Source organism: Molothrus aeneus, chromosome 24 (assembly GCF_037042795.1).
Source record: "Molothrus aeneus isolate 106 chromosome 24, BPBGC_Maene_1.0, whole genome shotgun sequence".
Classification (NCBI taxonomy): Eukaryota; Metazoa; Chordata; class Aves; order Passeriformes; family Icteridae; genus Molothrus; species Molothrus aeneus.
Window position 1 is genome coordinate 6,101,737 of NC_089669.1, and position 25,675 is coordinate 6,127,411.

The following is a 25,675-nucleotide window of genomic DNA, read 5'->3' on the forward strand; positions in this document are numbered from 1 at the left end:
TATTACCTTGCCTTTTTTGTCCTTTTCTTTCTGTTTATTCCCTATTTTCTTTGCCCAGTTACCCAGTGGGAGACTCTTCCATGCGGCAGCGGTTATCTCGGATGCTATGTACATCTTTGGTGGCACAGTGGACAATAACATCAGAAGTGGAGAGATGTACAGATTCCAGGTAATTTGCTGATAAACATACTCACTTCCACACCAATTCCACATGAGTCCTGTTTGTGGAGTGTCTGGTTTAGCTCACCATGAGCTCCACAGCATTTAGTCCATGTCCTTCTTGCAGGCAGCCTCTGTATTTCAGATTCAGCTTTCAAAGGTTTATGTGTGTCTTTAGAATCTTCTGAGAAATGTTATTTGGACAGACATTTTGGTAAGGTCAAACCCTCTAGTGCCTTCTGAAGTCCTACAGAGATCATGACAATTTTGACAAATCATTGGAAAGTGTAGCAGATGGGATTTGCTATATTATTTCATTAAAATTGGCTGCTCCTCTTCATGTGCTGTCCTGCTCAGGGCTCTGGGGCAGTTTTGTATTGTGGTTTTATCTCCATGCAGCTCTCCCACTCCCATCTGACGTAGCTATGGGAATTGAAATTTCTAAATTCAGGATACTCACACTAGATTAAATCCCACATACAGTCAAGTCTATTTTTATTGCATGGCACCCTCAGATAAGTCCTGAGAGCAGGTGAGACTCCCAACCTCTGAAGTTGTGATGAGTCAGTGTTACACTGTGTTATCTGTCCTTAACCTCACCATGGGGGAAGCCCTTGCTTGTGTTTGGTTTGCTTGTGACATTCTGCTTTATGTGCTACACTGAGGCTGAGTTAGTAACAAAATCCAGTGATTGTAGATGTCACCTTGGCACTTTTGGTTATAGAATCATAGAATCAGCTGAGCTGGAAGGACCCACAGGGACCATCCAGTCCAACCCCTGCCCTGCACAGACCCCCCAACAATCCCACCCTGGGCATCCCTGGCAGCGCTGCCCAAACACTCCTGGAGCTCTGGCAGCCTCGGGGCTGTGCCCATTCCCTGGGGAGCCTGGGCAGTGCCAGCACCCTCTGGGGAAAGAACCTTTCCTGATCTCCAGCCTAAATCTCCCCTAACACAGCTCCAGCCCTTCCTTGGGTCCTGTCCCTGCTCACACTGAGCAGAGATTGAAGCTGTCCCTCCACTGCCCCTTGTGAGGAAGCTGCAGCCCCTGAGGGGATCTGACCTCAGGCTCCTCTGCTTCAAAGTGATGTGAGATTTGAGCCACTGAAATTCTGTCTTCTGTGGGGTTTTATTTTTTTAGTTTTCTTGTTACCCTAAATGCACTCTCCATGAGGACTATGGAAGGCTGTGGGAAAACAGACAGTTCAGTGACTTGGAGTTTGTTTTGGGAGAGGTGAGTAGAATTTATTGGAGAGGTGCCAATGGGGGTGTTACTGTGTGTGTGATGTGTTTGCTGGGAAAAAGCAAATTGTGCAGTGGTTGTGCCAGAAACCCTGGGAATGAATCACTGGTGAACTGTCTGCCTGGTTTACTAAGTTTCACTGATCCAGATAAATTTGTAAAGCTGCAATGGAGAAGAATCTTTTAAACTGAGAAGGTCTGTGGGTCACTGACTTAACCTGAATTTATCGAGGCATGTTATACAGAGTTGCAATATGAAAATTTACCAATGACCTCTGTACTCCCAGGTTCCAGTTGTCTCCTAGGAAGGCAGGTCAGTGTTTTGCAAATCCATTATCGTTTCAAGAGCCATTTTTAATTACTGAAATAAAAGAGAATGAGAAAAAGCAGTACAGGGGAATGGTTCTTTAGTAATGCAAACAGTTAAAACATTTAACAGAGAACAGGTTTTCTGAAGATAAACATGAGAAATTTGAATTTACCTGCATTCCTTTTGCAAAAAGGAAAAGTCAGAAAAAGCTTTGCAAAGCTCAGAGAACAGATCCTCAACAACAGGTGAAATAAATTATGGCAAACAATAGCAAAAACCATACTGTTATTTTGAAAAGGGAAAACTAAGCAGAAAATCAGATTCAAGAATAAAAAGCACTATAAGTGACACAGCAGCTTCCACGCAGTGAATGTGACCAGGCTCTTTCCCAAATGGTGTTTGCCATTAGCCTTTGGGGAAATAGGTGTTGAATTTCATCTGTATGTGCAGAGCAGATGTAAGGCTGCCTTTAACTTGAAATGTATCATAACCTGGGGTTCAGCCCAGGTTTCTATGGCTTCTGCCATCTGCCATGACCATGTGATTTGGGGATAGAAGCTGAATGTGATTTCTGCCTTTGCCTTTGGCAGAAGGAGGAGCGAGTCCGAGGGCACACTGCGATCGTCACCGCTCGCTGCAAGTGGCTGAAAAAGAAAATCATGCAGGCCAGGGAGAGGGTGAAACAGGTGAGTGTTTTGGAAAAGTAGCCTTGTAGCAGGGCTTATTCTGCCCAGCTTTGGGAATAAGGTTGTCAGGAGAAAAGTAATATCTGTTGAGACAGCTGGAGGACAGGAGCAGTGTCTGATGCTAAGGTGCTCCTGAGCAAGTAAAATAAAGAAGATCATTAGCATTAACTAAGGCTACTGGATGTGTATCAGGAGTGTAACATGGAGGAGCCAGAGTTAATCCAGTTATCTGGATTTGACAGTATGGTTCTTGGAAGCTCTTGTAGCTGTCTGAGATCTAATCTTGTGGAATGCCCCAGAGAGGTGTGTGCACCCTTCTCTGTGGGGGTGGTAGAGCTGTGTCATGGGGATGGCCCACAAGATCACACAGATTAGAGGGAAGAAAGGCAATGCTAACTAAGGGTTTCAGCTGCCTCTGTTCCCTTAACCTTTGTATTTTTTTACTTTTTCCAGAGGTGAAAGTCTGGTGCCTTCTAATCATTGTCTATTAATTTTGACTACTTCCATCTTTTCAGCAGCAAACATTTAATGGGCTTTTGGGGAGGGAGTAGCACACGATCTGCAGTAAGACGTGGATGCCTCACTGCCCCCCAGTTAATTGTTTTGCCACTGGAAAGGCTGTGGGAGAAGGCTGTCAAACTTGGAGTAACAGAGTGCTTTAAAATACTTCTGTGCAGCACTTTGTGCTGTGCCTTTGCAAGGCAGGGTTTGTGGAATCTACTCCCACCTGTCCCTCCTCACAGAGTGAGGCTGTCCCTGCTGTGGGCAGAAATGTGAATTCAGTGCAGTTCATTCCTCCCTTGCTCTGATGTCCTGCTTCTGACCTGTATCCAGGAGCTTACTTGTGTTCTCATCCATGTGTGTCCCAGGATATGGAACAGTAAGTCTAGGACATGAATTCCTTGCTATCTTCAAGATAATCCTGAAGCTAAAGAGATCCTGACTCTTGAAGAATGTGGAGTAAGGAGAAGGATCCTCTGGTTTGTTGGTAACTTGTGTGAACTGGCACAGGCTTGTGCCATGTTTGGGTGGTTTTTTCTGTTTCATTAGAAATCAAAGCAAGACCTTGAAGAGGAGGGACACAGCACATGCCAGAAGGATGGCATTGGTGGCAATGTCAAGCTGTGCCGACTGCAGCCGCTGCTGGAGGTGCCCATCCGAGAGGCCGAGGCGCAGCCCTTTGAGGTGCTCATGCAGTTCCTGTACACAGATAAGATAAAGTATCCCCGCAAAGGTAGGGAGGAGGGTGAGCTAACACTGGCACTGGGGAGGGGAGGGGGGAAAACGTGTTCAGAAACAGCAGGATCCAGCATTTGCAGGTGATCAGTCCTGTGCAGAGCACTTCATTACTAACCTGAGATTAAACAAAAGCAGATTTTTATCAGAGAGTACTAACTATGGGGTTTTTTTCCCTAATTCCCCTAATTCTTTTCAAATATCAAGGAAGAACAAGTTCTTGATCATTCCAAAAGGTGTGAAAAACCCCAAACAAACAAAAGTATTGTGGTATTTTGAACATCACAGCATCCTGCTTGGAAGGACCATGTATCTTATCCTGGCTTGGCTTATTTCCTTTTTCTGATATTGTTTTGATGCATTTTAAGCTGAGCCTACAGAGAAAGGTGTGCAAGCCAGCATTTATCACCTGTTAAAAATCCAATCTGAAGGAATGCCTCAAGAAAGGAAAAATCCTTTTGGTGCATTCAATTGAAGTTCTCTGAGTTAAAAACACTTGTGGGTAGGGAAGTAACAGCCAGAGATCTTGCAGCTTCCACACAGGGAATCCAGCTCCTGGCTGTGTGAGTGGTGGGGGCTGTGGGGCAATGGAAGGGGGGCTGGATACAACTGGATACAGCAAGGAACTCCAGCTGCTGGGGCTGGGGAAGCTGCAGCCATGGGGCCTGGTGAAGTACAGTGAGGTACAGCTGTCCTAGCACTGAGCTTTGCTTCAGCTTCACTCCGAGAGCTTTGCTTTCTGCAAAGATAATTCTCAGGAAAAAAGTGATATGTGTCCATTTGTGCCAAGGCTCTCCCTGTGAGGAGGCCTGTCTGAGAATGATCCCACTGACTGGGGGTGAGGGAACTGCTCCCTGCATTCTGCTGACATTGCCACATCCTGCCCCCAGCCATTCGCTGATCCTCAGAACCCTCACCTTGGGTCAGCCTCAGGCCAAGGGAAGGCTTGGACCCCTGAGCTCTTCCCATTGTTAAAGGCTTCCCAGGCAGCCTGCCCCTCTTCCCCAGTCCATGAGGGGTTCTCCCTGGTGCTCCCCCTTCTGCTGGGTCCTCCATGGGCCCTACCCAGCCCATTTGTATTCCTAGTAGCTCCTCTCAGCTCAGAGAGCAGCACCCTGGGGAGCCATCCAGAGGCTGAGCTAATGGAATTGGGCATGCTCATCAAATGGGATTTTCCAATTAGACACAGGGAAGGCACGTGACATGTGAGAGGGCTTTTCTCTATTAAAAAGTAGTTAGAGCAGATGGGCAGAGATCTCCCGTGAGGAAAGCAAAGGCCATGGGGGATTATTCCTTGAGTTGGTGTCCCAGTAGCCCCATTTCAGTGCCTACAAGGGTCTCCTCTACTCTCTCTCACTTTAGCCCCTGTAGACCAGGTCTGTGCAGGCTGAAGCACAGAGTGAAAGCACAGAGTACCTTCATCAGGGTCTGTCAGAATCAGGGAGCTGATTGTTAATACTGTGTAAACCCCAAGGACTCTGGCTGTTGGCATCTGGGCACTGTGAGAAATTGGGCTGCAAGCTCTAGGCCTTGTCAGGGATTTTAGAGAATCACTTCACTATCTTTGGAGGGTTTCAAAAGATTGTGGTCCAGATTGTCACAAAATCTTTGTCTTTTGCACGCTTCAAATTTGAACCTCCTCTTCTAGTAGTGATTCAGATTTTATCTAACCAGGAATGGAATTCTTTTCTCTATAAAAATACTCCAGCCACTCCCTGTTCTACTATTCCGATTGCTCCAGTTGATATAAAAAATACTTTCAGAAAGGTTCATCTCTTTGTTCTCTGGGCTTTCCAGCAGTTTTCCCTCTTGCAATTTCAGGTCATGTGCAGGATGTGTTACTCATTATGGATGTGTACAAGCTGGCCTTAAACTTCAAGCTCTCTCGGCTGGAACAGCTCTGCCTTCAGTATATCGAAGCATCTGTAGATCTGCAGAATGTGCTCATTGTGTGTGAGAATGCTAACAAGCTTCAGCTGGATCAGCTAAAGGTAATCACATTCTGCATGCAAAGTAACTGATAAGAAATTTTAAAAAAGAAAATTATGTAATTAACATTTGGCCAAAGGTATCAGCTTTTGCAAATTCATCATTCCTTTAATTACAGTTGCTTGAGTATATTTAGCATGGGTTGTCCTACAGTGGCTTGTGATATTATGTAGGCTTTTTCAATACATGCTCAATATTTTTGCATATCTGCTTTGTAGAATGTCAAGGGCAGAGTGACTTTGGCTCTTCATCAGTTCACTCTTGCTGCAGCAAGATGGAACCAGTGCATTTCCTGGTCTTGCTGTGTTATGTATACTGACACTGCAGATAGGTTCTTTCATTTTCTAGAATGAAAAACTAAGCTCTGTTCTCAGCCCTTTGCACTGAAAACCAAAATGTGCCAGTGATTCTGTGTCTCTGTGGTAGGTGAGAGGATTTTGGGTGTTGGGTGACAATCAGGGTGGAGTTGACCCCTGGCTGCAGCCCAAGAGGTGCTGGCTGTGCTGATCCCAGAGCAGTGCCCAGAGCCAGCTCTGCTGAACCTGCAGGGAGGCAGCTCCTGGCCCCAGACCCAGAGGCAGAGCAGGACTGTGCAGTGCTTGCTGAGGATGTCCAGCCTGTGCACACCAGTGACTGTATTGCTGGTGTCTGCAAGCACAGTGAGGCTGCAGAAAGCAGCGTGCACCAGCACTTCCTCAGGCACTGTGTGTGCTCTGGGTTAGGGAGAGGAACTGCCTCCAGGAGGAAGAAGCAGGGCCAGCAGCAAGTGTGTAAATGCTGACTCAGCCTTTGGTGCATGGCATCATGGTGCCATCAGCTGCCCAGAAGCTCATTGGTGGATCTGGTGCTCCCACCTGCCCTGGCCACCTCTGGAGTGACAGAGGCTCTTGCACATGGCTCCAGTTGGGCAGGACCACCCTGAGCTGGCATCCTGTCTGCTCAGGTGCTCATTAGTCCTCATGGGTGGGCCCTCTGTAGAAAGCTGTCCTTTCTAGAATCCCAGTCATGATTTAAAATGTTTCACAGGTGAGTCCTGACAGATACCTTTGGATCCCAGGTGGAATAAACTGCCAGAAACAGACAGTAGTAATGATTCTTTGGGTGAATTTGTACCTACCTTATGGTGAGCGGTTGTAGATTGTATTTATTGCTTATAAAAGTGGAATGAGGGGAAGCCTTGGTTCATACTGGGAAATAAAGTGCCCTTTTTTGGTCTCAAACTGTTTAGCATTAGGTCTGGTTCATTTGTTACCTTTTCACCACACTGATTTTTGTAAGAAGTTTATTACACAAAAGCATTCCAGAGCCCTTGAACACTTTGCTGCTTTTATAGAAAAGGTTCAGGCAAAACCCACACAAGGAATCCTGTAAGCTCTTTGGACTCTTGAAGGAGAGTGTCAAGAGTTAAGATCTTTTCACCCTTTTAATTAACTTTTGGCATCTAATTATGTTAAACGTTATTATGAGGTAGCAACCAATCTTCATTATCTCTGTGAAGTTTTCAGTATCTCCTGAGATTCCTGTTTTAGAAAGCTTTGGAGCAGCTCATGGGGCAGTTAATCTCTTCCTTGTTAATGTTTCTAGTCAAATTTTTCTAGATGCTTAGAATTGTCCTGAATTTTCTGTTCAAGGAGGAGCCTAAAAGGTCTTTTAGGAAGGATGAGGATATCACTGTTGGATAGTTCCAGATGCAGGATCCCTGTGGAGGTTCAAAGGAAAGGATGGTTGATTCACATGCAACATGTAAGATTTATGGGATGCTCTAAGATGACTTCAAACAATAAACCATCAATTTCTTAATTAATATTGGTGTATTTTTAAGGAACATTGCCTGAACTTTGTGGTGAAGGAATCCCATTTTAATCAAGTCATAATGATGAAGGAGTTTGAGCATCTTTCTTCATCCCTCATTGTGGAGATTGTGCGGAGAAAGCAGCAGCCTCCTGTCCGAACCCACTCTGACCAGCCGCTCGACATCGGTAACCTCCCTGCCCCATGGAGTCAGTCCAGCTGCTGCTTTGGCTTTGCTCATGGCTTGGTTAGCCTGGGGAGGTGTGTGGGAAGCAGCCCTCTGCAGCCCAGCAGTTTCCCAGTTGGGATAGCTGCTCAGGCTCTCTGCTGGACTGAGATGGAGCACAACAGTTCTGTTCCCAGTGAGGTTCAATCAGAACAGTGTCCCATCAATGTACATGGGATCGTGTTCTTGCAATAAACCATCCTGATCCTGTTCAGAGACATGAGAGAAGAAGAAGGGTGTAAAGAATGATCCAAAAAAGGCAGTGGACAGTCACTGTAAGTGGCTGAAGGGTGACAAAGCTGAGCAGGGAAACAGGCTGCTTGAAGGTGTTCACCAAGGAGGAGCAGGAGGAAGGAGGATCTTGTGAATGAGGCACTGCTGTGTGTGCCCGTGTGAAAGGAACAGGAGATATGGAGGAGAAGAGAAAGATGTGATTTACAGCTTTATTGGGAAATTCATCAGGGGCTGATTTGGGACTAGTCTTACTCAACATTTTAACATCCTGACACACAACACAAGGAATGTAATGAAATTTTCTAAGGCCACAAAGTTCAGAGGCGTTGGCAGTGTTGGTGTGGAGTGCTGCACAAAAATAACTGGGAACCGAAGAGAAAGAGAAGGAAGCTTGTCCTGGAAGGTCAAGTAGAAAGGCTTTGTCTGGCATTTGTCCCAGGGGGGTGAAGTGCACTGGCTGGGAAGGTGACACAGCCAGTTCTGTATCCAGAGCTAGAATGGTGTGAGAGACCCAAACATTAAAAACTGAAAGATGAACTTTGAAAATATGAGTGAGTTTGGAGCAGACTTGGATGTGCTCTATTTCTCAGTTGTGTATTTACAAAGGTTGATTAAAATATTGGATAAAAGAAGTCTTTGTTGCTGATTTGGGAAGATTTTTCATTAAGACACAAAATTTTATATTCCTTCTGGTTGTAAATAGTGCAAAGGGAGGGGAAAAATCAGCTTTCATATCTGTAGAGAGCATCTGTCAGTGTGGCCACAGCTGGAGTTTCCTGTTAGTGGCAAAAAGCAGAGCTGACAGGTTTGGTTCTGGGAGGGGCAGTAGGGAATCAGCTGTGCTGGGGAAGGATGAAGCTCATTTTGCTCCAAGATTATGAGGAAGGACTGGACTCAAATTCACAGTGAGAGTCCCAAAGGAAAGAGGGGGTGGAGCTCTGGCTTGGCCATGTGTTAGTTGGTTAGTACCTGGTCACCTGGAACTACCATGTCTCTATTTCTTTATGTTTCATTTCAGGAACATCTTTAATTCAGGACATGAAGGCTTACCTGGAAGGAGCTGGGACTGAATTCTGTGATATCATCCTGCTGCTGGACGGGCACCCACGGCCAGCCCACAAAGCCATCCTGGCAGCTCGCTCCAGGTGAGCCCTGCACCAAGAGTGTGTGTGAAGGACAGGGCAGGGCTGGGCAGCCTGTGCTCAGCTGGCTTGGTTCACAAGACAGGGAGGAACTTAAATCTGCATGAAGTGTTAAGATGCAGCTTTGCTCAATGAGTGTAATAAGCCTTTAAGCAGCAGTGATTAAATTTTTTTTTTTTCCATTTGATACCCAGCAGGGAAAGATAGGAAGAAATTAGAACTGCAGAGATTCTGCAGAGGGTGTGTGAGAAGCTGCACTGCAAGACAAAGCATCACAGGAAGGGAAAAAGGGTGGAAAACATGAGGTGGTTTCAGTGAAGTGGAAAGCAACAGATGTCCATTGAGGTCAGAAGGAGCCTTCTGACAGTGAACAATTCGTATTTTATCATGTGGAACTTGATTTTCTTTCTCATTTTCTGATATTTAAGACTGGTTATGAATAAACATAATGAAAAATGGTGCATGACAGAGCCTAGAGTGTTCTCATGCTTTATGCAGAGAAAGGAGTCCACCCTGCTGATGGTGGGACTGTTCTCCCTCCTCAGGGCGTGGGTGAAGTGGATTTGTCCTGCACTTGTGTGTTCTGTGGACCTGCACCTTATGTTCCACCAAACATTAAGTGTTCATATAAAATGTCTATTTCAAATACCATCACAATTTTTCCCAGAAAAAAGCCCTAACAATACTCAGTATTAGTTACTGTGGTATTTTACCAGAAGCATTTCACAGCTCTTAAAAAAGCCCTGATGATTGGCAGCCTGTAGATACCAAGGAAATTCATAATGCTTTAAGCTCTCTGCTGGGTCTTATGCAAATTAGAGAAAAAATCAAAGTACCATGTGTCCTAATTTTCAAGAAACAGACAAATTTCAGGTAGTTCTGATGGTAATTAGGGGGATTATATTTGGAGTTTCACAGACATACATGAAAAAATAAATGAGCGGTGTTTTTGCCCAGGTTGTCACCTGAATTTGTTGCTTTGGAAGCTGCAGTTCTGAATAGCAGCCTTTGAACAATACTGGGTTAAACCATCTCTCTGCAGAATATGTTATATCAGTTTTATTTCCCTTTGCAGTTACTTTGAAGCCATGTTCCGTTCATTCATGCCAGAAGATGGGCAAGTGAACATTTCTATAGGTGAAATGGTTCCCAGCAAGCAAGCCTTCGAGTCCATGCTTAGATACATCTATTATGGAGAAGTGAACATGCCTCCTGAGGACTCCCTGTATCCTCACATTCCAAGGAGTTGGAGGATGTGTCTGAGTGCATGCCCAGCATGCACCTTCCTTTTTGCTTTGGGTTGCCTGGCACAGCCTGGGAGGGTCTCTTGGGGGGCACCAGCAGGCTCTGCACTCCCTCTCCTCACAGGGCTTTGTTTGCCATCAGTGCTCTCACCTTCTCTTTCTGGTTTATTCCTCAATGGAGTGAACAGATACCTCTTTGCAGCTCCTTACTATTATGGCTTCTACAACAACAGGCTCCAGGCCTACTGTAAGCAGAACCTGGAAATGAACGTCACAGTGGAGAATGTGCTGCAGGTAATTGTCCCCAAGCACTTCAGTTAGTCACTTAGAGGAAAAGGTCAAGTGGGTACCCCCAGTGCAGGTCACTGAGACTGCCCAGGCCCTTCCAGTGGCAGTGGCCCTGTGTGATGACGTGTGGGAGCCCAGCCTTCAGCAGCATTGTTCCTTACCTGTACTGTGTCACTTCTGTTCTGTGCTGCAGGGTTCAGCAGGTGCTGCTCACCTGGCTCCTCCTGAGCTCTCATCCCCTGTTACAGAACTGTGTCTCTAAAGGTCTTTTTAAGATGACCACGTACTCAGCACTCAACTGTAAACCCTCTTTGGCATTTGTTCCAGGGCAAATGGTGGTCTGCAGGTGACAGACTTTAGTCTTGTTTTATCAGTGATACTGACAGGATTTTGCAGTGGAGTTTGAGCTAACAAAAGATATTTTGTGGTAAGAAAGCCAATGCTGGCTCCCAGGCAGGCAGCCTGAACCTCTGCAGCACGAGCAGAAGCAAGTCCTACTGATTAGTTCTTGAGGACTCCATACATTTTAAATCCAAGGCTTAATTTTGAATAGTTCAGAAAATATTCAGTTTGTAATGCAAAGTGGAGATGTTCCCTAGCTAAGAGGAGTTACCTGCTCTGGGTCAGGACTGTTGGTGCATCTGAGCTGTGCAGAAAGGAAATCACATTTTTGCTCCTGCTCTAGATTTTAGAGGCAGCTGACAAGACCCAGGCCCTGGACATGAAGAGGCACTGCCTGCACATCATCGTTCACCAGTTCACCAAGGTTGGTTGCATCTTTTCTGTGGCTTTTGAGAGCTGCTGTCCTCTGTCACTGCCCTGGTTAAAGACATGTTCATATAGAAATGAGTTTAATTCTTCCTCATTTGAGACAGCTGAGAGCTGGCTGCATGTTCCTGACACTCGCTGACAGGACTGCTAGCACATTTCTCACACCAAAGTAAATTAAAGACTAGAACAAGCTAGTCTAGAAATGTGAAGCCCTTCCAAGCAGAAGTTACCCAAAATTGCTTCCATTTCCAGTTGTTCCAACTGTTAATTTTGTGCCATGCCCTTGTTGGGTTGGTGTGTGTATAGCAGGGTAAGTTTGTTGTACATTGAGGGCACAAATCTCTCCCTCACTAGCAGTTATCAGTGTGGTCCTCATACTCCCCTTGAAGTATTCTCTGTCATACATGTTTTGTTGTCATGTGCTCTAAAACAAACTACCATGTCCTGGCTGGGCTCTCTGTGATTTCCATGTTCAACAGTTGGGCTCTATGGTCTTAGAGGTCCTTTCCAATCTTAAAAATTCTGTGGGTCTGTTTTGATGGGATTATGCATTCGTGGCAGGAAAGGTCAAGAGCCTGATGTGCTGATACTCCTGTCCTCACTTGAGAGAATAAGGATATTGTCATTTAATTGTTCCTATGAGATGTGATCCCTCCATGAGAGTTCCCCAGCATGTCATCAGTTCATTGCTCAGCTTATTACCATTGCTGAAATAGGTAGATAAATTATAGGAATTGGGATTTCTGGATGCTACACACATACTGATAATAATTCCCTAGTTAATATTCAAGTAGCTCACTCTGCTTTGTATATTTAAACTCACAATCCTCCTGGGGAAGAAGAGCACTGCTATGTCCCATTAGTGTCTGGAGAGGAGACAGGATGGTGTTCAGGCTCTTCATTAAATGCCAAAGTTGCTGGAGCATGACACATTTTACATTCAGAAATAACTGAAATTGCATAAAAAGCATTGAGAGTGGAGCCAGCATCCAGAAATTACTCCCAGAGGAGAGTCCACAGCGTGAGGTTGCAGCCCCTGCCTTCATTCATCCTGTCTGTTTTCTTCTGGCCCCATGAGTCCTGTGGAGCTGCCCAGTTCAGCAGGGATGTGGAATGGTCCCACTGGACAGGACAGGACATGTACAGGACATCCCTGGGGTTGGGGTCAGTGCCTTGCAGCCACTGAAGGCTGAAATATCACAGAATCACTTCCCAGTGGAGGCCACAGGAAGACAAAGAGATGTGATTCTCCCCAGAATGTTCAGGGGGAAGTGGACATTACAACTCTGGGAGGCAGCGAGGGGAGCTGGAGGGCGTTCCTCAGCTGTACTTCCTCACCAGGATGTGGGGAAATGTTTTATATTTAAACTGTTGACTGGTAGAACAGTGTTCATCAAAACGTGGCTGGAAGACTGTCAAGCAGATGTGCACGGAGAAACCTCAATTATGCAATGTTTTCCCTTGGCCTGAGAGGCCTCAGTGTGTGATTCTTGGCCTGGGCTGGGTGACTCAGTGTGGCTGGGCACAGACACTCTCTCCTTGCTCCTGGGCCAGCCACGGGCTCTGAGGGGGATTTGTTCTCAGGCACAAGCCCTGTGGGTCACTGGAGCTCAGGCAGGCTGGCTCCCTGGCTGTGGGATCTCCTGTTCTTCCAGTTACTTAATGCTGTTCTGGATTTGGACTGTTAAGGAGTTTTCCCCACAGCAGGAGCATTACTGAAGAGCTGTTTCCCAGAGGTTCACTGCTTTGGGCAATGTGCTTCCAGGCTCTTGTGTGTCAGTGTTGTGCAAAAGCCATAATAAACCTGCTGTTGTGCTGTGTTTGCAGTGACAGCCTGATCTGTTCTGCAGTGTGTGCCTTGGGTGGGGGCAGATCCCACCAGTGCTCAGGGGGTCTCTCTCCCTCCCAGTCCTGGCAGATCCTTAGACTGGGATATTGCTACAAGCACATCCTGAGCTCTTCCTGAAAGCATCCTCAGCCATTTCCCTCCTGGCCTTCAGAGGTTGCTCAGGACATCTTTATTCTTTATTCTTTATCCCAGTGCAGCTCCCTAGAGCGAGGTGATAATGTCAGTGCAGGTAGGGAGGGTGAGTGGGTGCTGGGGTCTGCCTGGAGCTGCCTGTGTGTTAGTGCCTCTGGGCAGAGGGACCACTGGCTCCCTACCATGAGGGTGAGGAGAAGGAAGGAAGGAATGTCTAGAGCTCCTTTTTGCAAACAGTTGAGCTTCTGAACAGTCCAAAAGCATAAAGTTTGCTGTAGATTCTCATCTATCTGATGTAGAGGTTTTTGTTGGCAAGTGCTCCAGTGACCTGCTTTGACTGCAGGAAGAATGCCAGCAGAACCAGCATGGATACTGAGAAGAGCTTTTCCTCAGGGGCACAGCAGCAAAGGGATCAAGCCCTGAGTCACATTTTCAGTGCAAAACCACAGATCTCAGAGCTCAGGCTGTGCTGGTCAGCACGGCTCTTAGGAGAGTGCTCAGTGTCTTGCAGCAGTGGGGCTGCCAGTACCCACAGGGCAGCTCTGGGGGCAGGTTCCTGCTGCTCCCCACTCCCAGCAGTCTCAATTTGGTTCTAAGCCCTGACTGGAGCCCTGTGGTCTGTTCCCTGCAGCCCAGCCCCACAGCTGGGATCTCTTGCACCATCTGTGCCCAGCTGGACCTGCTATGGGGTGCCAAGGGTAAAAGAGTAATAACATGAGCTGTGATTTGGGGAGGGTTTTAATTTCTTCCTGTTTTTTCTGTTTTGTTTTCCTTGAAGGTCTCCAAGTTGCCAAATCTCCGCTCGCTCAGTCAGCTCCTCCTCCTTGACATCATAGATTCCTTAGCTACCCACATCTCAGACAAGCAGTGTGCAGAGCTGAGTGCAGACATATGACATGCCTTGGGAAACCACCTTCTCATTTGTTCCTGAAAAACACTGGCACTTTAGAGCAGGCTCTGGTTTACTGTTGTGTATGGAGCAGCTCAGTGTCTGCACACTACAGCAGCTCTGGAGGAGCAGGGACAGCTGAGGTGCTCTCTGGATTTGCTGGGTTTGTACCTTTGTGCAACGTTTGGACTTCGTTACATTTGTTACCCAAATGCAGACTTGAAATCACTGCAGGCGTGAATTAATTCCACGTGGTTTGGGGAGTTACTAAGTTCATAATCAAACCCATTATTACTTTCATACTGTAAAATCAAGCAGTCACGAGTAAGAGTCACTAATCCTTTGAAATACAATATTTAAAGAATATTATTTAAAGAGCTTCAGCTGACCCAGCACGAGGGCTGTAAGGGGAAGTCAGAACGAAACTGGGAACAAGAGCACGTGGTGTTCACAGGGAGACTGGCCCTTGACCAGAATGTAGTGACTTTTCAGAAACTCCATGGTGTGGATTAACAGATAAGCCCCTGTGCAGCTGCCTGGATTGGTGGGCTGCAGGAATCCAGACCTATGCTCTGCAGCAGGTCAGACTGGAAGATTACAGCAGTCCTCTCTGACCACCAAATCCATTAATCCTGTCTTGCTAAGCCTTTCTAAATCTATTTATTAATAAAGAATTAACATCTTCTCCTGGCATTTCATGATTGACTTGGATTTCATTCTGGAAAAAAATTAAGCAGAAAACGTTCTGTGCTTGATGAAGGTCACATTGTTAAAAATAAGTGTGTTACATCTTGTTACTAATTTTATATTGAAGTGTCTCTGTGAGCCCTTGCCTTTGCAGGAAGGTGAATGAAGGCAGAATGCCATTTCCAGCCCCTGCAGGAGCAGCTGCTGTTCCCTCCCCTTGCAGCCCCCAGCTCTGTGCTGGATGCTTCCCACCTTTCCTCACAGCTGGATGGTGTTGGTAAAGTGTCTGGTGGTGGAACTGTCCCAGCCCTGCCCAGAGCCCTTGGGGCTGCCCTGGGAGGGAGTGACAAGCTGGGAATCAAAACCTTGTCCTGTTCCAGCTGCAGGGGCTGCTCTCTGCTTGTCTGAAGCTGGAGTGGTGCAGGATCCCTGTCAAGACAAGCAGCTCCCAGCCCTCACACTCCCACCCGTGCAGCCACGATTTTCATTCACTGAAGTGTTCCTGGAGCAGCAGTTGTGAGCTCCTCCCTGGTGGCCTGCTCAGGTGAGTCAGACCAGAGGTGACAGCTGCTTCTGAGAGCCAAGGGCACCTTTTCAACCAGAGGGATTGTTTCCAGATGCTTCATAGATAGTGGAGTCCCTTACCAGAGGTCATGATAATTGTCCTGACAGGTTCTGTGTTCCCTGGGAAACCAGGCTGGCAGCTAGAGAGGTTCTGCACTGCAACTTGTACCAACACTACAGTCTATTTCCAGTAATGCTGATCCACTAGAGGACACCCACTGCCCAGGGAAGCCTCATTCTCTCAGGCTGAACATGCCATAACCAGCCCTCTGTAAATCCTGAACCCACTTGTGAGGAAATGTGCAACCTCTGCACCCTCTGACCAAGCACTGTGGGGTCTTGGCTTTGGGGGGACTTTAGGCTCCCTATAGTCACTGCTATAGGGACCACGGTGCTGGGTCAGAGATTTACTGTGAACACTTGTAGCCCACTGAGATTGGCCTCTGGGCTGCTGTTGTGCAAATGCCAGGACCATGCAGCTCTCTGAGAGGACACCCTGAGTTTCCTAGGAGATCATGGGATGGGAGGTGTTGTAGGGGTCATACACACAGACTGTGTGTACACATGAGCTTCCCAGGGCAGTTAGGTGCTCTTGTTATCACTACCTTGGTATCAGTATGGCCAGCAGGCTCTCAGGTTACTGATGCTCCTGCAGCCTTGGCCAGTTCTCTACTGGAACTTGTGCAGTTATATCCCTGATTTTGATAAGGAGTACAGAACACTGTAGCTGTCCAGCTTTGTCTTATTCCTACAATCTCTGCCACATGCAGGCCCCACTGGCTCTTTAAAGCCCTTGGGACTGCTGGTGGGAGAGCAGGAGTGCCCCTTTCCTCCAAACCAGTGTGAGCCCCAGCATGGTGACAAAAAGCAAGGTAGAGAAGCAATCCCCAGCTGCTCTGAAGCAGCAGCTCAGGGCACTGGAGCCAGGAAGTCCCAGCTTTGCCACACTGCACCAGCTCCCCATGTCCCCATTGTCACACCTGTGGCAGCTGGGCAGGAGCCTAGCAAGGAGCAGCGTGGGACAGGGCCAGGAGATGCCAGCAGCACCCAGAGCAGGGCTGGCAATGGGGCTGGGAGTCACTCTAAGGTGGCCCGTGGCTCACTGGGAACAGGAAGAACACTGAGAAAAAATCACACATTTTAATAAGGAAATGTGAGAGGGAGGCACTGAGGTCCTGCCAGCAGGAACACCGGCGGAGGGGCAGAGCCCGGGCTGCCTCAGGCCTCGGCCGCTGCCAAGCCCAGGATCTTCTTGACGTAGTTCTGCACGTTGACGTGGAGCTGCGGGGCCGTGGCAGAGAAGGTCTCCATGGCCAGGGCCCGCGTGGCCTCGGAGCCGGCCCACATGGCGCGGTACAGCGGCAGCGTGTACTTCTGCTTGCCCTGCGGGGACAGCGCAGTGACAGCCCCGGCCCCGCCCCGGCACGGCGGGGACACTCCCCGCTCCCCTGTCCCCTGTTCCTGCTCTTGGCGACGCGCGGAGCACACGGCAAATGGCACAGGGTGGGGAATGTTGCCGTGGGCAGCCCTTGGCACCGCAGCACCTGGAGAAGGGGGAGCACCTGAACCTTGGAGAAGGAGTAGACCCTGAGAAGCTCAACAAGGCCAAGTGCAGGGTCCTGCACCTGGGTCAGGACAGGATGGATGGAAGGATGGAGAGCAGCCCTTCAGAGAAGGACTTGGGTGACAAACTGGATGTGACCTAGCCAGGTGCTCTCCCAGCCTGGAGAGCCAGCTGTGTCCTGGACTCATCCCCAGCAGCAGGTGAGGGGGAAATTCTGCCCTCTCATAAGACCCCAACACCCCAACACGGGAGCACTGCATCCAGCTCTGGAGTCTCCAGCACAAGACACACAGGGACAGAGCAGGTCCAGAGGAGTCCATGGAGGTGGAGCCTCTCTGCTCCAAGGGCTGGAGCTCATCTGCTCTGGGGCCAGGCTGGGAGAGCTGGGGGTGTTCACCTGGAGAATAGAAGGCTCCAGGGAAACCTTAGAGCCCCTTCCAGTGCCAAGAGAGCTGGAGAGGGACTTTGGAGTGACAGGACAAGGGGAAATGGCTTCCTACTGCCAGAGGGCAGGGTTAGATGGGATATTGGGAAGGAATTCTTCCATCTGAGGGTGGTGAGGCCCTGGCACAGCCCTGGAAGTGTCCAAGGCCAGGTTGGATGGGGCTTGGAGCAACCTGGTCTAATGGAAGGTGTCCCTGCCCATGGAGTGGGGTGGAATAAGGTGAGCTTTAAGGTCCCTTCCAACCCAAACCATCCTGTGGGACTAACAAAAGTGAGAGCCAACCCCTGTCTCTCTGGCACTGAAAGCCCTGTGCCCTACACCCTTCCCTCCCCACTGGCATGCTGCTGGGCACTGCCACCAGAGCCCAGGGACAAACCTGGCTGTGCAGGAAGTCCTTGACTTTGCTGTACTCAGCCTCCAGGTTGTTCTTGAGGACAATCTGGCACCAGCGCAGTCGCAGCTCAGCGTTCTGGGCCTTGGAGATCTTGGGGTACATCTTGCTCAGCCTCTTCACATTGCCTGTGAGAGGGGAGTGGTCACCATCCCCCAGGGAGCTCTGACCCAGCTCCCATCCCCTGCTCCCAGTGAACCCTGTCAGTCCATCCCAGCTGTGCTGCAAATTCTCTGGGATCCTCCCAGCCTCGGGTCAGCCCTGAACCCTGCCCAAGTGCCCCCCACCCCCAGCTCTGGAGCCCCCCAGGCATTTGCTGGCTCTGGGCAGGACGGTGCCCTTTTTGGGCCCCCCAGGCTGGGGAGCCCTGCAGGGCCATGTGCTGGTGCCTTGGGGTGCCAGCACAAAGTGGGGGGAGATTCCTCAGCAAAGAGGGCAAGGAGAGTTGCAGTGACATAGGGACACAGCCCAGCAGAGCCAGCCTGGGGACAGCAGGATTGCACATGTCCCCATAAATCCAGGGACATGCTTCCCCTGGCTCTCCATCCTCCACCACACCAACTGAGGCTTCCCTGGAACTAGGACCCACAGAGCAGTTGGAGAGGGGCTGATGGCCACACACCCGAGTGTCCCCCCCAGGGTGCCCTCTGGGTGGACTTGGGCCCATCACCCTGTGTCTCCTCTGGGCACCAGAGCCCTGGCAGTGCCCTGGCACTCACCTTCAGGCAGGGGGGACTTCTGCAGGACCTGATCCAGGAAATAGACCAGCTGGTACGTCCTCCAGCCCATGATGTCCACAGCTTCGATCGCCTCCATGTTCAAGCTGTCGGCTGCCCAGAGCTCTGCCAGCTCCTCCGCCGGCCTCATCAGCTGCTGCCCCGGGGACAGGTCAGGCAGGTAGGGCGGCCAGCCCGGCGTGTTCAGCCAGCGGTCAAATTCAAACCCTGCAGCAAGGCAGGAGGGAGAGCTGGGAACAGAGCCCTGAGCCCCACACCAGCTGCTGCTGCCCAGACCCCCCCTTCTCCCAGTGCCACCAAAGCTGACTGAGGACGGTGACAACCACAAACTAAAGGGGTGAGGCCATCAGACACATAGGCTCAGGGTGTGTTTGTGGGTATCAGCCCCAGCACCACCAGCTCCAGCACGGAAAGCTCCTGCCAAGCCTGGATCTCCAGCAAGGCTGGGCCAAGCCCAGAGTGCTGGCTGGGCCTGATTCCAGTGCTCACCCAACTCACAAGGCTGAGTCACAGACACCCCATGAAACAGCACCCAAGTGCAGAGCAGGGACTGGGTTTGAATGGAAAAAAATCAGGCTGAGCTGGCACATGCCCAAGCCTGGGCCTGATCCCAGCTGGCCAGTGCCACCCGTGCCTGCTCCGACAGAGCTGGGCTGGCAGCAGCAGCATCTCCAGTAAAACACACAAAGCAACGTGCAAAGGCTCCGGGGGACATAGGCTGCTCTGACACCCATGGGAGTGGGGCTGAGAAGTGGCAGCCCCTGTTCCCTGGTCAGGATGGCACTGTGCTGACCTGGGATGGAGTCCACGCCTTTCTCCTTCAGCTCTGGGAAGTACTCCAGGAAGAAGCCGAGGGTGTCGTCTGCAGTGATGCTCTGGAACTTGAACCGGTTCACATAGGCCTGTGGGGACAGATGGGGCTGATGCCAGACACTCCCACCCAGCAGTGCTGCCCAGGCCTCTGTGTGCTCCACCTCATGGGGGAACCCCTTCCAGCCCCTGTTCCCTCCAGGGGTTCCCAGTCCCTACATCCCCAGGGATGCCCCTCAACATTCCCAGCACCTGATGCAAGCACGAGGCTCTGCCTTCATCTTATTCCCCTATTCACATTCCCATTTCCCACCTCTTCTTCCTCTCCCCAGCCACCCTCTCAGCCTGTCCTTTCCAGGCTCCTGCTGTGCCCTGGCCTCCTGCCGTGGCATTTTGACTTTGCAGCTCACACCCACCTGGAGGAAGGCATCAAACTTGCTCTGGTTGCCCACAAGATGGGCCAAGTAGCTAACGAAGCAGTACCCCTTCTCATAGGGTGTTTCATTGTATGTGTCATCTGGATTGACACCTAGAAAAAGGCAAAACCATCAGAAATCCTCTGCCCAGCTGCAAAACAACAAAGCCCTCACATGAACCAAGATTCCCCCATCAGTGCTGGGCACAGCCTATCCCACCCCTCCTGCAGCCATCGTTTCTCCCAGGTCCCATTACCCGTGCTGGTGTTGTTGCCAGCTATGGAACAGGCTGGCGCCCAGCCCACCTGTCCTTGTCCTGCTCCCCCAGAGCCCAGGGACACCCAGGGACACCCAGGGGCACCCAGGGACACCCAGGGGCACCCAGGGGCACCGACCTGGCTCGATCACCACCCGCAGCTTGTTGAGGGGATGGTCCTCCCCCGTGGCATCCATGTGCTGGCGCAGGAGGGCCCTTCCCGTGGCAGCCTCCAGGCAGGTGTAGGGCAAACCTGGGCAGAGACAAGTGGGGGCATTCAGGGAGCCCGGCCAGACCCCTGCGCACTGCGGGCGCTGTGGCGGGAGAGGAACAGCATCAGTGCACGAGCTGGGAGAGCAGGAAAGCCACACACGAGGAGCTGGGATGGCAGAGCTGTAGGGGGGCATAGGGCAACCCAGCCCCAGGCAGTGAGAGATTTTTTGAGCCACCTAAATTCATGTGGATACAGCAAATTGTGCTGGGAGAGCACGAGCTTCTGGACAGGACTGTGTATCCAGGGGGGGAGCTCAGGACAGCTGGTGTCAGCTCTGCATAGGAACTGCAGGAGGATGAGGAAGGTGAGGCAAGGACACAGTGCCCACATTCCTGGCAGGGGTTGCAGGAACTGTCCATCTCAGAGCAAAGGCTACCAGAAATCACAGACATTAAAGATCATCTTGTTCCACCCTCTGCCATGGGCAGGGACACCTTCCACTAGACCAGGTGGCTCCAAGCCCCTTCCAACCTGGCCTTGGACACTTCCAGGGATGGGGCAGCCAACGCTTCTCTGGGCCACCTGTGCCAGTGCCTCCCCAAACTCCCAATATCTAATCCAAACCTACTCTTTTTCAGTTTACAGAACCCTCCAGGGCCTTGCAGCTGCTGCCCTTCACCTGTTCTGAGATGCAGCGCAGGCTCCATCCCCAGGGGCACTGGGAGGGATGCCCTGAGCTGTGGGACAGACCCCAGGCTCCCCCAGGGCCCAGCATCCCCCAGGCAGGCAGGGCCACGCACCGTAGACCTCGGTGGAGATGCGCCTCTGGGCGTACATGGTGAAGCCCTCGTTGAGCCAGAACTCGCCCCACGTGGCGTTGGTGACCAAGTTGCCAAACCAGCTGTGGGAGATCTCGTGGATGATGACGTCCACCAAGGAGCGGTCCCCGGCCAGCAGGCACGGCGTGACGAAGGTCAGGCAGGGGTTCTCCATGCCACCAAAGGGGAAGGAGGGCGGCATGAACAGGATGTCGTACCTGCCAGGGAAGGCTGGGCTCAGACCCCGCTCCTCCTGAAGACGGGGCTGGGGACAGAAGGAAACTCTCTCCCTGCCCCTGAGGAACCAGATCCTTCAGGAACCTTCCAGCCATACCTGCCCCAAACATAAGGTCCAAAGAGTTTCTCTCCAACCACCAGGAACTCCTCAATCACCCCATCATACTCCTTCTTGGCAGCCTCGATCAGGCAGGGCTCGGCCCAGACGCGGCTCCTGCCAAGTGCAGAGAAGAGGAAGTTTAACCATCAGGGGACTTTCACCTTGTTGCTTCATCAGACAGAAATTGCACAGGTTTATTCCAAAGAAAAATAAAACCCTGCTGATAAAGGCATCTAAAGAGACCCACAGTGCAAATTGCTGTGATTTCTTTCCTTGTCTGAAAGGGCTTGTCAAAGGGCTTTTATATGGCTGCAGTGGCAGCCAAGAACTCAAGAAAGCACCAGCCTGTGAGGAAATGTGGGATCCTCCATGCATGGGACCCACTGCCCTCATTCCTGTGCAGGGTGACATGAGCAGAGCCAGGGACCCTTCTGAAGGTGAGGGGACACAGCATCAAGTCTCCTTTTCACACTCCAGTTTGAGAAGAACCCTCATCCCATCTGGTGACACAGACAGGGGCCTGTTCATGTTCATGGCCAGTGTCTGCTCTCCAGAGCCCCGTGGAGCAGGGAGAAGCAGAAAGTGGCTGCCACAGGAGCTTCACTGTGCAGCTGCCACAGCTCTGGAGCCCTCCTGAGCCCCTTACCTTGGGCCAACATCAGCAGACACGATGTCCCCAACAACCAGAGCAATCAGGTAGGAGGGGATTGGCTGAGACATCTTGAATACAAAGGTGTTGTCCTTCTGCTTCTCCCAGCTCGTGGCACTCATCACAGCCGTGAAGCCCTCGGGGACCTGACCATGGGGACAGAGCCACCCATTAGATTCACAGCACACAGCAGGCCAGATAAGCCAGCAGGGACACCACAGTGTCTGATGGCAAATGTGTCCCAGCCTGAAGGTGCCAGGGCCAGGGGCACTGCAGGCTTTGGGGAGCAGAGCAGAGCAGGAACACCCTGAGCTCCCACTCAGCTGGATCCCTGCCATGCTAGAGTACCTGGAGCTGCCCCAGGTGCCCCTGGAGCTACCAGGAGATAAGGAAATGCTGGAGCTGCAGTGCGAAAGGGCAGAGGATGCAGATCCCTCAGCTGCTGACTCCTCTCCCAATTCTTGCACAACAACTCATTTTTCCTGTTCCCAAGCCGGTGTAGAACCCATGGCAAATCCACCAGCCTGGGCTGAGCCCAGGGACACTGATCCAGTGTGCCCCAGCCCAAGCAGGGGGTGAGCCCCGTGGTGCACAGGGAATACAGAGCTCACACCAGAGCTCAGCAACAGCCCCACACTCACCCTGTGGCACCAGAGGGGCTCTGCCCTGGAAGAGCAAAATAAATCAATCCTGGCATCAGCAGCTGATGCCACCACATGCCATTGACACTGGACGGTGTCACACCATTAGGCATTCCCCTTGCCCACAGCAGGATGGCACGCATGGCAGCCCTGTGCCAGTGTCACCACATGCCCACACAGACAAGGGGGGAATCTGGATTTAGTGCCATCTTTGGGGAACAGCAGCTGCTCCTTCCTGGAAGTCTGGCAGCCCCAGAACTGCCACCAGGCCCCAGCATGGCCCAGCTGTTTTCCCCCAGACTCAGCCCATCCTGCTACAAATGCCAGGAGCTCTGGGCAGGACAGCCAGGCCAGCACATGCACCAGTACTGCAACTGGGGAGAGGCAGCAGCACCCTGGGGCTGATTGTCTCCATCAAAAGGGCATCTAAAAGAAAAACAGCCCAAGTACAGGTGAGTGATTTCTCAGCTGGGGCCTGAGGAGGAGGGTTTGAAGCAGTGTCCCTGCTGTGATGCCCCCATGCTTTGGCACATTCCCTGCAAGGGACCCAACAGCTCAGAGCAGTTTAAGCTGGAAGGGGACATTAAAGATCATCTTGTCTCACCCCCTGCCATGGGCAGGGACACCTTCCACTATCCCAGGCTGCCCCAAGCCCCATCCAGCCTGGCCTTGGACACTTCCAGGGATCCAGAGGCAGCCACAGCTGCCCTGGGCAGCCTGTGCCAGGGCCTCCCCACCCTCACAGCCAAGAATTCCTTCCCAATGTCCCATCTAATTCTGCCCCCTGGCAGTGGGAAGCCATTCCCCCTTATCCTGGCACTTAAGATCCTTGTCCCTAGTCCCTCCAGCTCTCCTGGAGCCTCTTTAGACCCCAGAAGGAGCTCTTGGGTCTCCTCAGAGCCTTCTCTTCTGCAGGTGAACAGCCTGGCTGGTGGAGGTTGAAAACCCAGCTCTCCCAGCCTGGCTCCACAGCAGAGGTGTTCCAGCCCTTGGATCATCTCCATGGCCTCCTTTGGACTTTCTTCCCCAGCAAACTTTGCACTCATGGAGGGTTTTGCTGCTGCTGGGTGTCAGGGAAGGGCCAGGCAGCTCCTGGGGCTCCGCTTACCTTCACGGTGGCTGAATAGGTGAACTTGACTGAGGGGGTGTCAAAGCAGGGGAAGAAGGACCTGTTGAGCACAGCCTGGCCCTGGGTGTACATGTAGGGCTTCTGCTTCCCCGCCGTCTGCTCAGGGGACAGCCAGCACACCTGGGGGGGACCAAGAGCCCAGTGAGGGGCGGCTCAACCACAGCTGCTCCCTGTGAGGGAGCTGGGAAGAGGCTCCTCACCCAGGGATGCTCTGCCCACTCCAGGCCTGGTGTCCCCTGGACCATCTCCCAGCTCCCCCCGGGTCTGGCAGCCCCCAGGGTCCTCCCGGTCCTTGTGGGCCTGGGTGTCCCACGGGGCTCGGCGTCCCTTCCATCCACCCGGTGACCTGTCGGGCTCGGCATTTCCTCACCCCACCCTACTCATCCCGGGCCCCACTGGTGTTCCCCAGTGTCCCCCTGCTCTCTCTGGGCCCGGTGTTCCCCAGTGTCCCCCTGCTCTCTCTGGGCCCGGTGTTCCCCAGTGTCCCCCTGCACTCTCTGTGCCCGGTGTTCCCCGGTGTCCCCCTGCTCATCCCAGGCGCGGTGTCCCCGGTGAACTCCCACCCCCCTGGGCCCGGTGTCCCCCGGTGTCCCAGCGCTCACCCCGGGCCCCTCGCCCGCCTCGTAGTCGATGAGGAGGGTGAGCAGCTGCCCGGCGCGGGGGGCCTGGGGCAGGGCGATGTGCAGGGCGCTGCCATAGCTGGTGAAGGGCCGGCTCTCCACGGGCAGCGTCTGCCCGGCCGCGTCCCCGGGCCCGCCCGGCGGCGGCAGGAGCGCGGCGCGGCTCACGGCCAGCGTGGGGTGCGCGTCCAGCCGCAGCTCCGCGCCGCCCGCGCCGTCCCGCTCGCAGCGCAGCTCCAGCCGCGCCCGCCCCTGCAGCCGCCCCGCGCCCGCGGCCGCGAAGGACACGCGCAGGTCCAGGTGCAGGTGCCGCAGCGACCACGGGCCCGCGCTGCTGGCAGAGGCCGCGTCCCGCACCGAGGCCCGGGCCCGCGCCGCGGCCACGTCCTGAGCCGGGGCCGCCATCGCCGCGCCAGGACCGCGCCGGGGGCGGGGCCGCCCGGGGGCCGCGGAGGCGGGGCCGGGAGCGGAGGCGGGAGGGGGGCGGGGCCGGGGCGGGGCCGGCACCGGGAGCGGGGAATGGAGGGGCGGGGAATCCATGGAGGCGGATGGAGGGGACCCAGGGGGGACCCAGGGGGAATCCATGGAGGCGGATGGAGGGGACCCAGGGGGGACCCAGGGGGAATCCATGGATGGGGGATGGAGGAGACCCATCCATGGGTGGGGGATGGAGGGGACCCATGGGGAGATTTCCTCGGGGTTCCACGAGTAGGGGATGGAGAGAAATCTATGGGTGGGATCCATCAGGGATCCATGGGTGGGAATTGGAGGGGACTCATAGGGAGATTCCCTTGGGATTCCATGGGTGGGGGATGGAGAGAAATCTATGGATGGGATCCACCGGGGATCCATGGGTGGGAATTGGAGGGACATCTATAGGGTGGATCCATGGGTGGGGGATCCATGAGAGGGCATGGAGGGGACATGGGGTGGGATCCATGCTACAGGGATGTAGGGGGATCTGTGAGGGACCTATGGGTGTTCCAGAGAGAATTCAGGAGAAGGGGGGAATCTATGGGTTGGGCAGAATTGAGAGATGTCTGGGGGAAATTGGGATGGGAGGAATTCGTTGGGGCAAGGAATCTAGGAGGATCTATGGGTGGAGATCTATGGGGGGGCCGGGGAGGGCAGCAAAGTTCAGAGGTTGGGAATCCATGGATCAAGGGAATTCATGGCAGGGCACCCCTGGACAGGGGGGTCTATAGGGAT

At 52.1% G+C, this 25,675-nt stretch overlaps 2 protein-coding genes across 2 annotated transcripts in view; one reads left to right on the top strand and one right to left on the bottom strand.

Annotated features, from left to right (window-relative positions):
- LZTR1 (leucine zipper like post translational regulator 1) overlaps window positions 1-14,881 on the top strand; it is a 36,735-nt gene extending 21,854 nt beyond the window's left edge. The window contains exons 10-20 of the mRNA XM_066565255.1: window positions 59-169; window positions 1,301-1,393; window positions 2,302-2,397; window positions 3,448-3,631; window positions 5,455-5,624; window positions 7,445-7,601; window positions 8,892-9,018; window positions 10,091-10,240; window positions 10,448-10,553; window positions 11,233-11,313; window positions 14,078-14,881. Of these exons, the coding sequence (XP_066421352.1) occupies window positions 59-169; window positions 1,301-1,393; window positions 2,302-2,397; window positions 3,448-3,631; window positions 5,455-5,624; window positions 7,445-7,601; window positions 8,892-9,018; window positions 10,091-10,240; window positions 10,448-10,553; window positions 11,233-11,313; window positions 14,078-14,194 (1,392 nt within the window). The 3' untranslated portion in view covers window positions 14,195-14,881. The remainder of the gene's footprint in view (window positions 1-58; window positions 170-1,300; window positions 1,394-2,301; window positions 2,398-3,447; window positions 3,632-5,454; window positions 5,625-7,444; window positions 7,602-8,891; window positions 9,019-10,090; window positions 10,241-10,447; window positions 10,554-11,232; window positions 11,314-14,077) is intronic.
- Window positions 14,882-16,560: 1,679 nt separating this feature from the next.
- Window positions 16,561-24,871, bottom strand: RNPEP (arginyl aminopeptidase). Its single transcript, XM_066565197.1, has 11 exons — window positions 24,449-24,871; window positions 23,826-23,966; window positions 22,074-22,222; window positions 21,425-21,541; window positions 21,073-21,308; window positions 20,198-20,311; window positions 19,803-19,915; window positions 19,370-19,478; window positions 18,559-18,783; window positions 17,825-17,967; window positions 16,561-16,822 (listed from the first exon to the last, which is right to left on the bottom strand). The coding sequence occupies exons 1-11, from the start codon at window positions 24,869-24,871 to the stop codon at window positions 16,658-16,660; spliced, it is 1,935 nt and encodes a 644-aa protein (XP_066421294.1). The 3' UTR covers window positions 16,561-16,657.
- Between the last annotated feature and the right edge of the window lie 804 nt (window positions 24,872-25,675).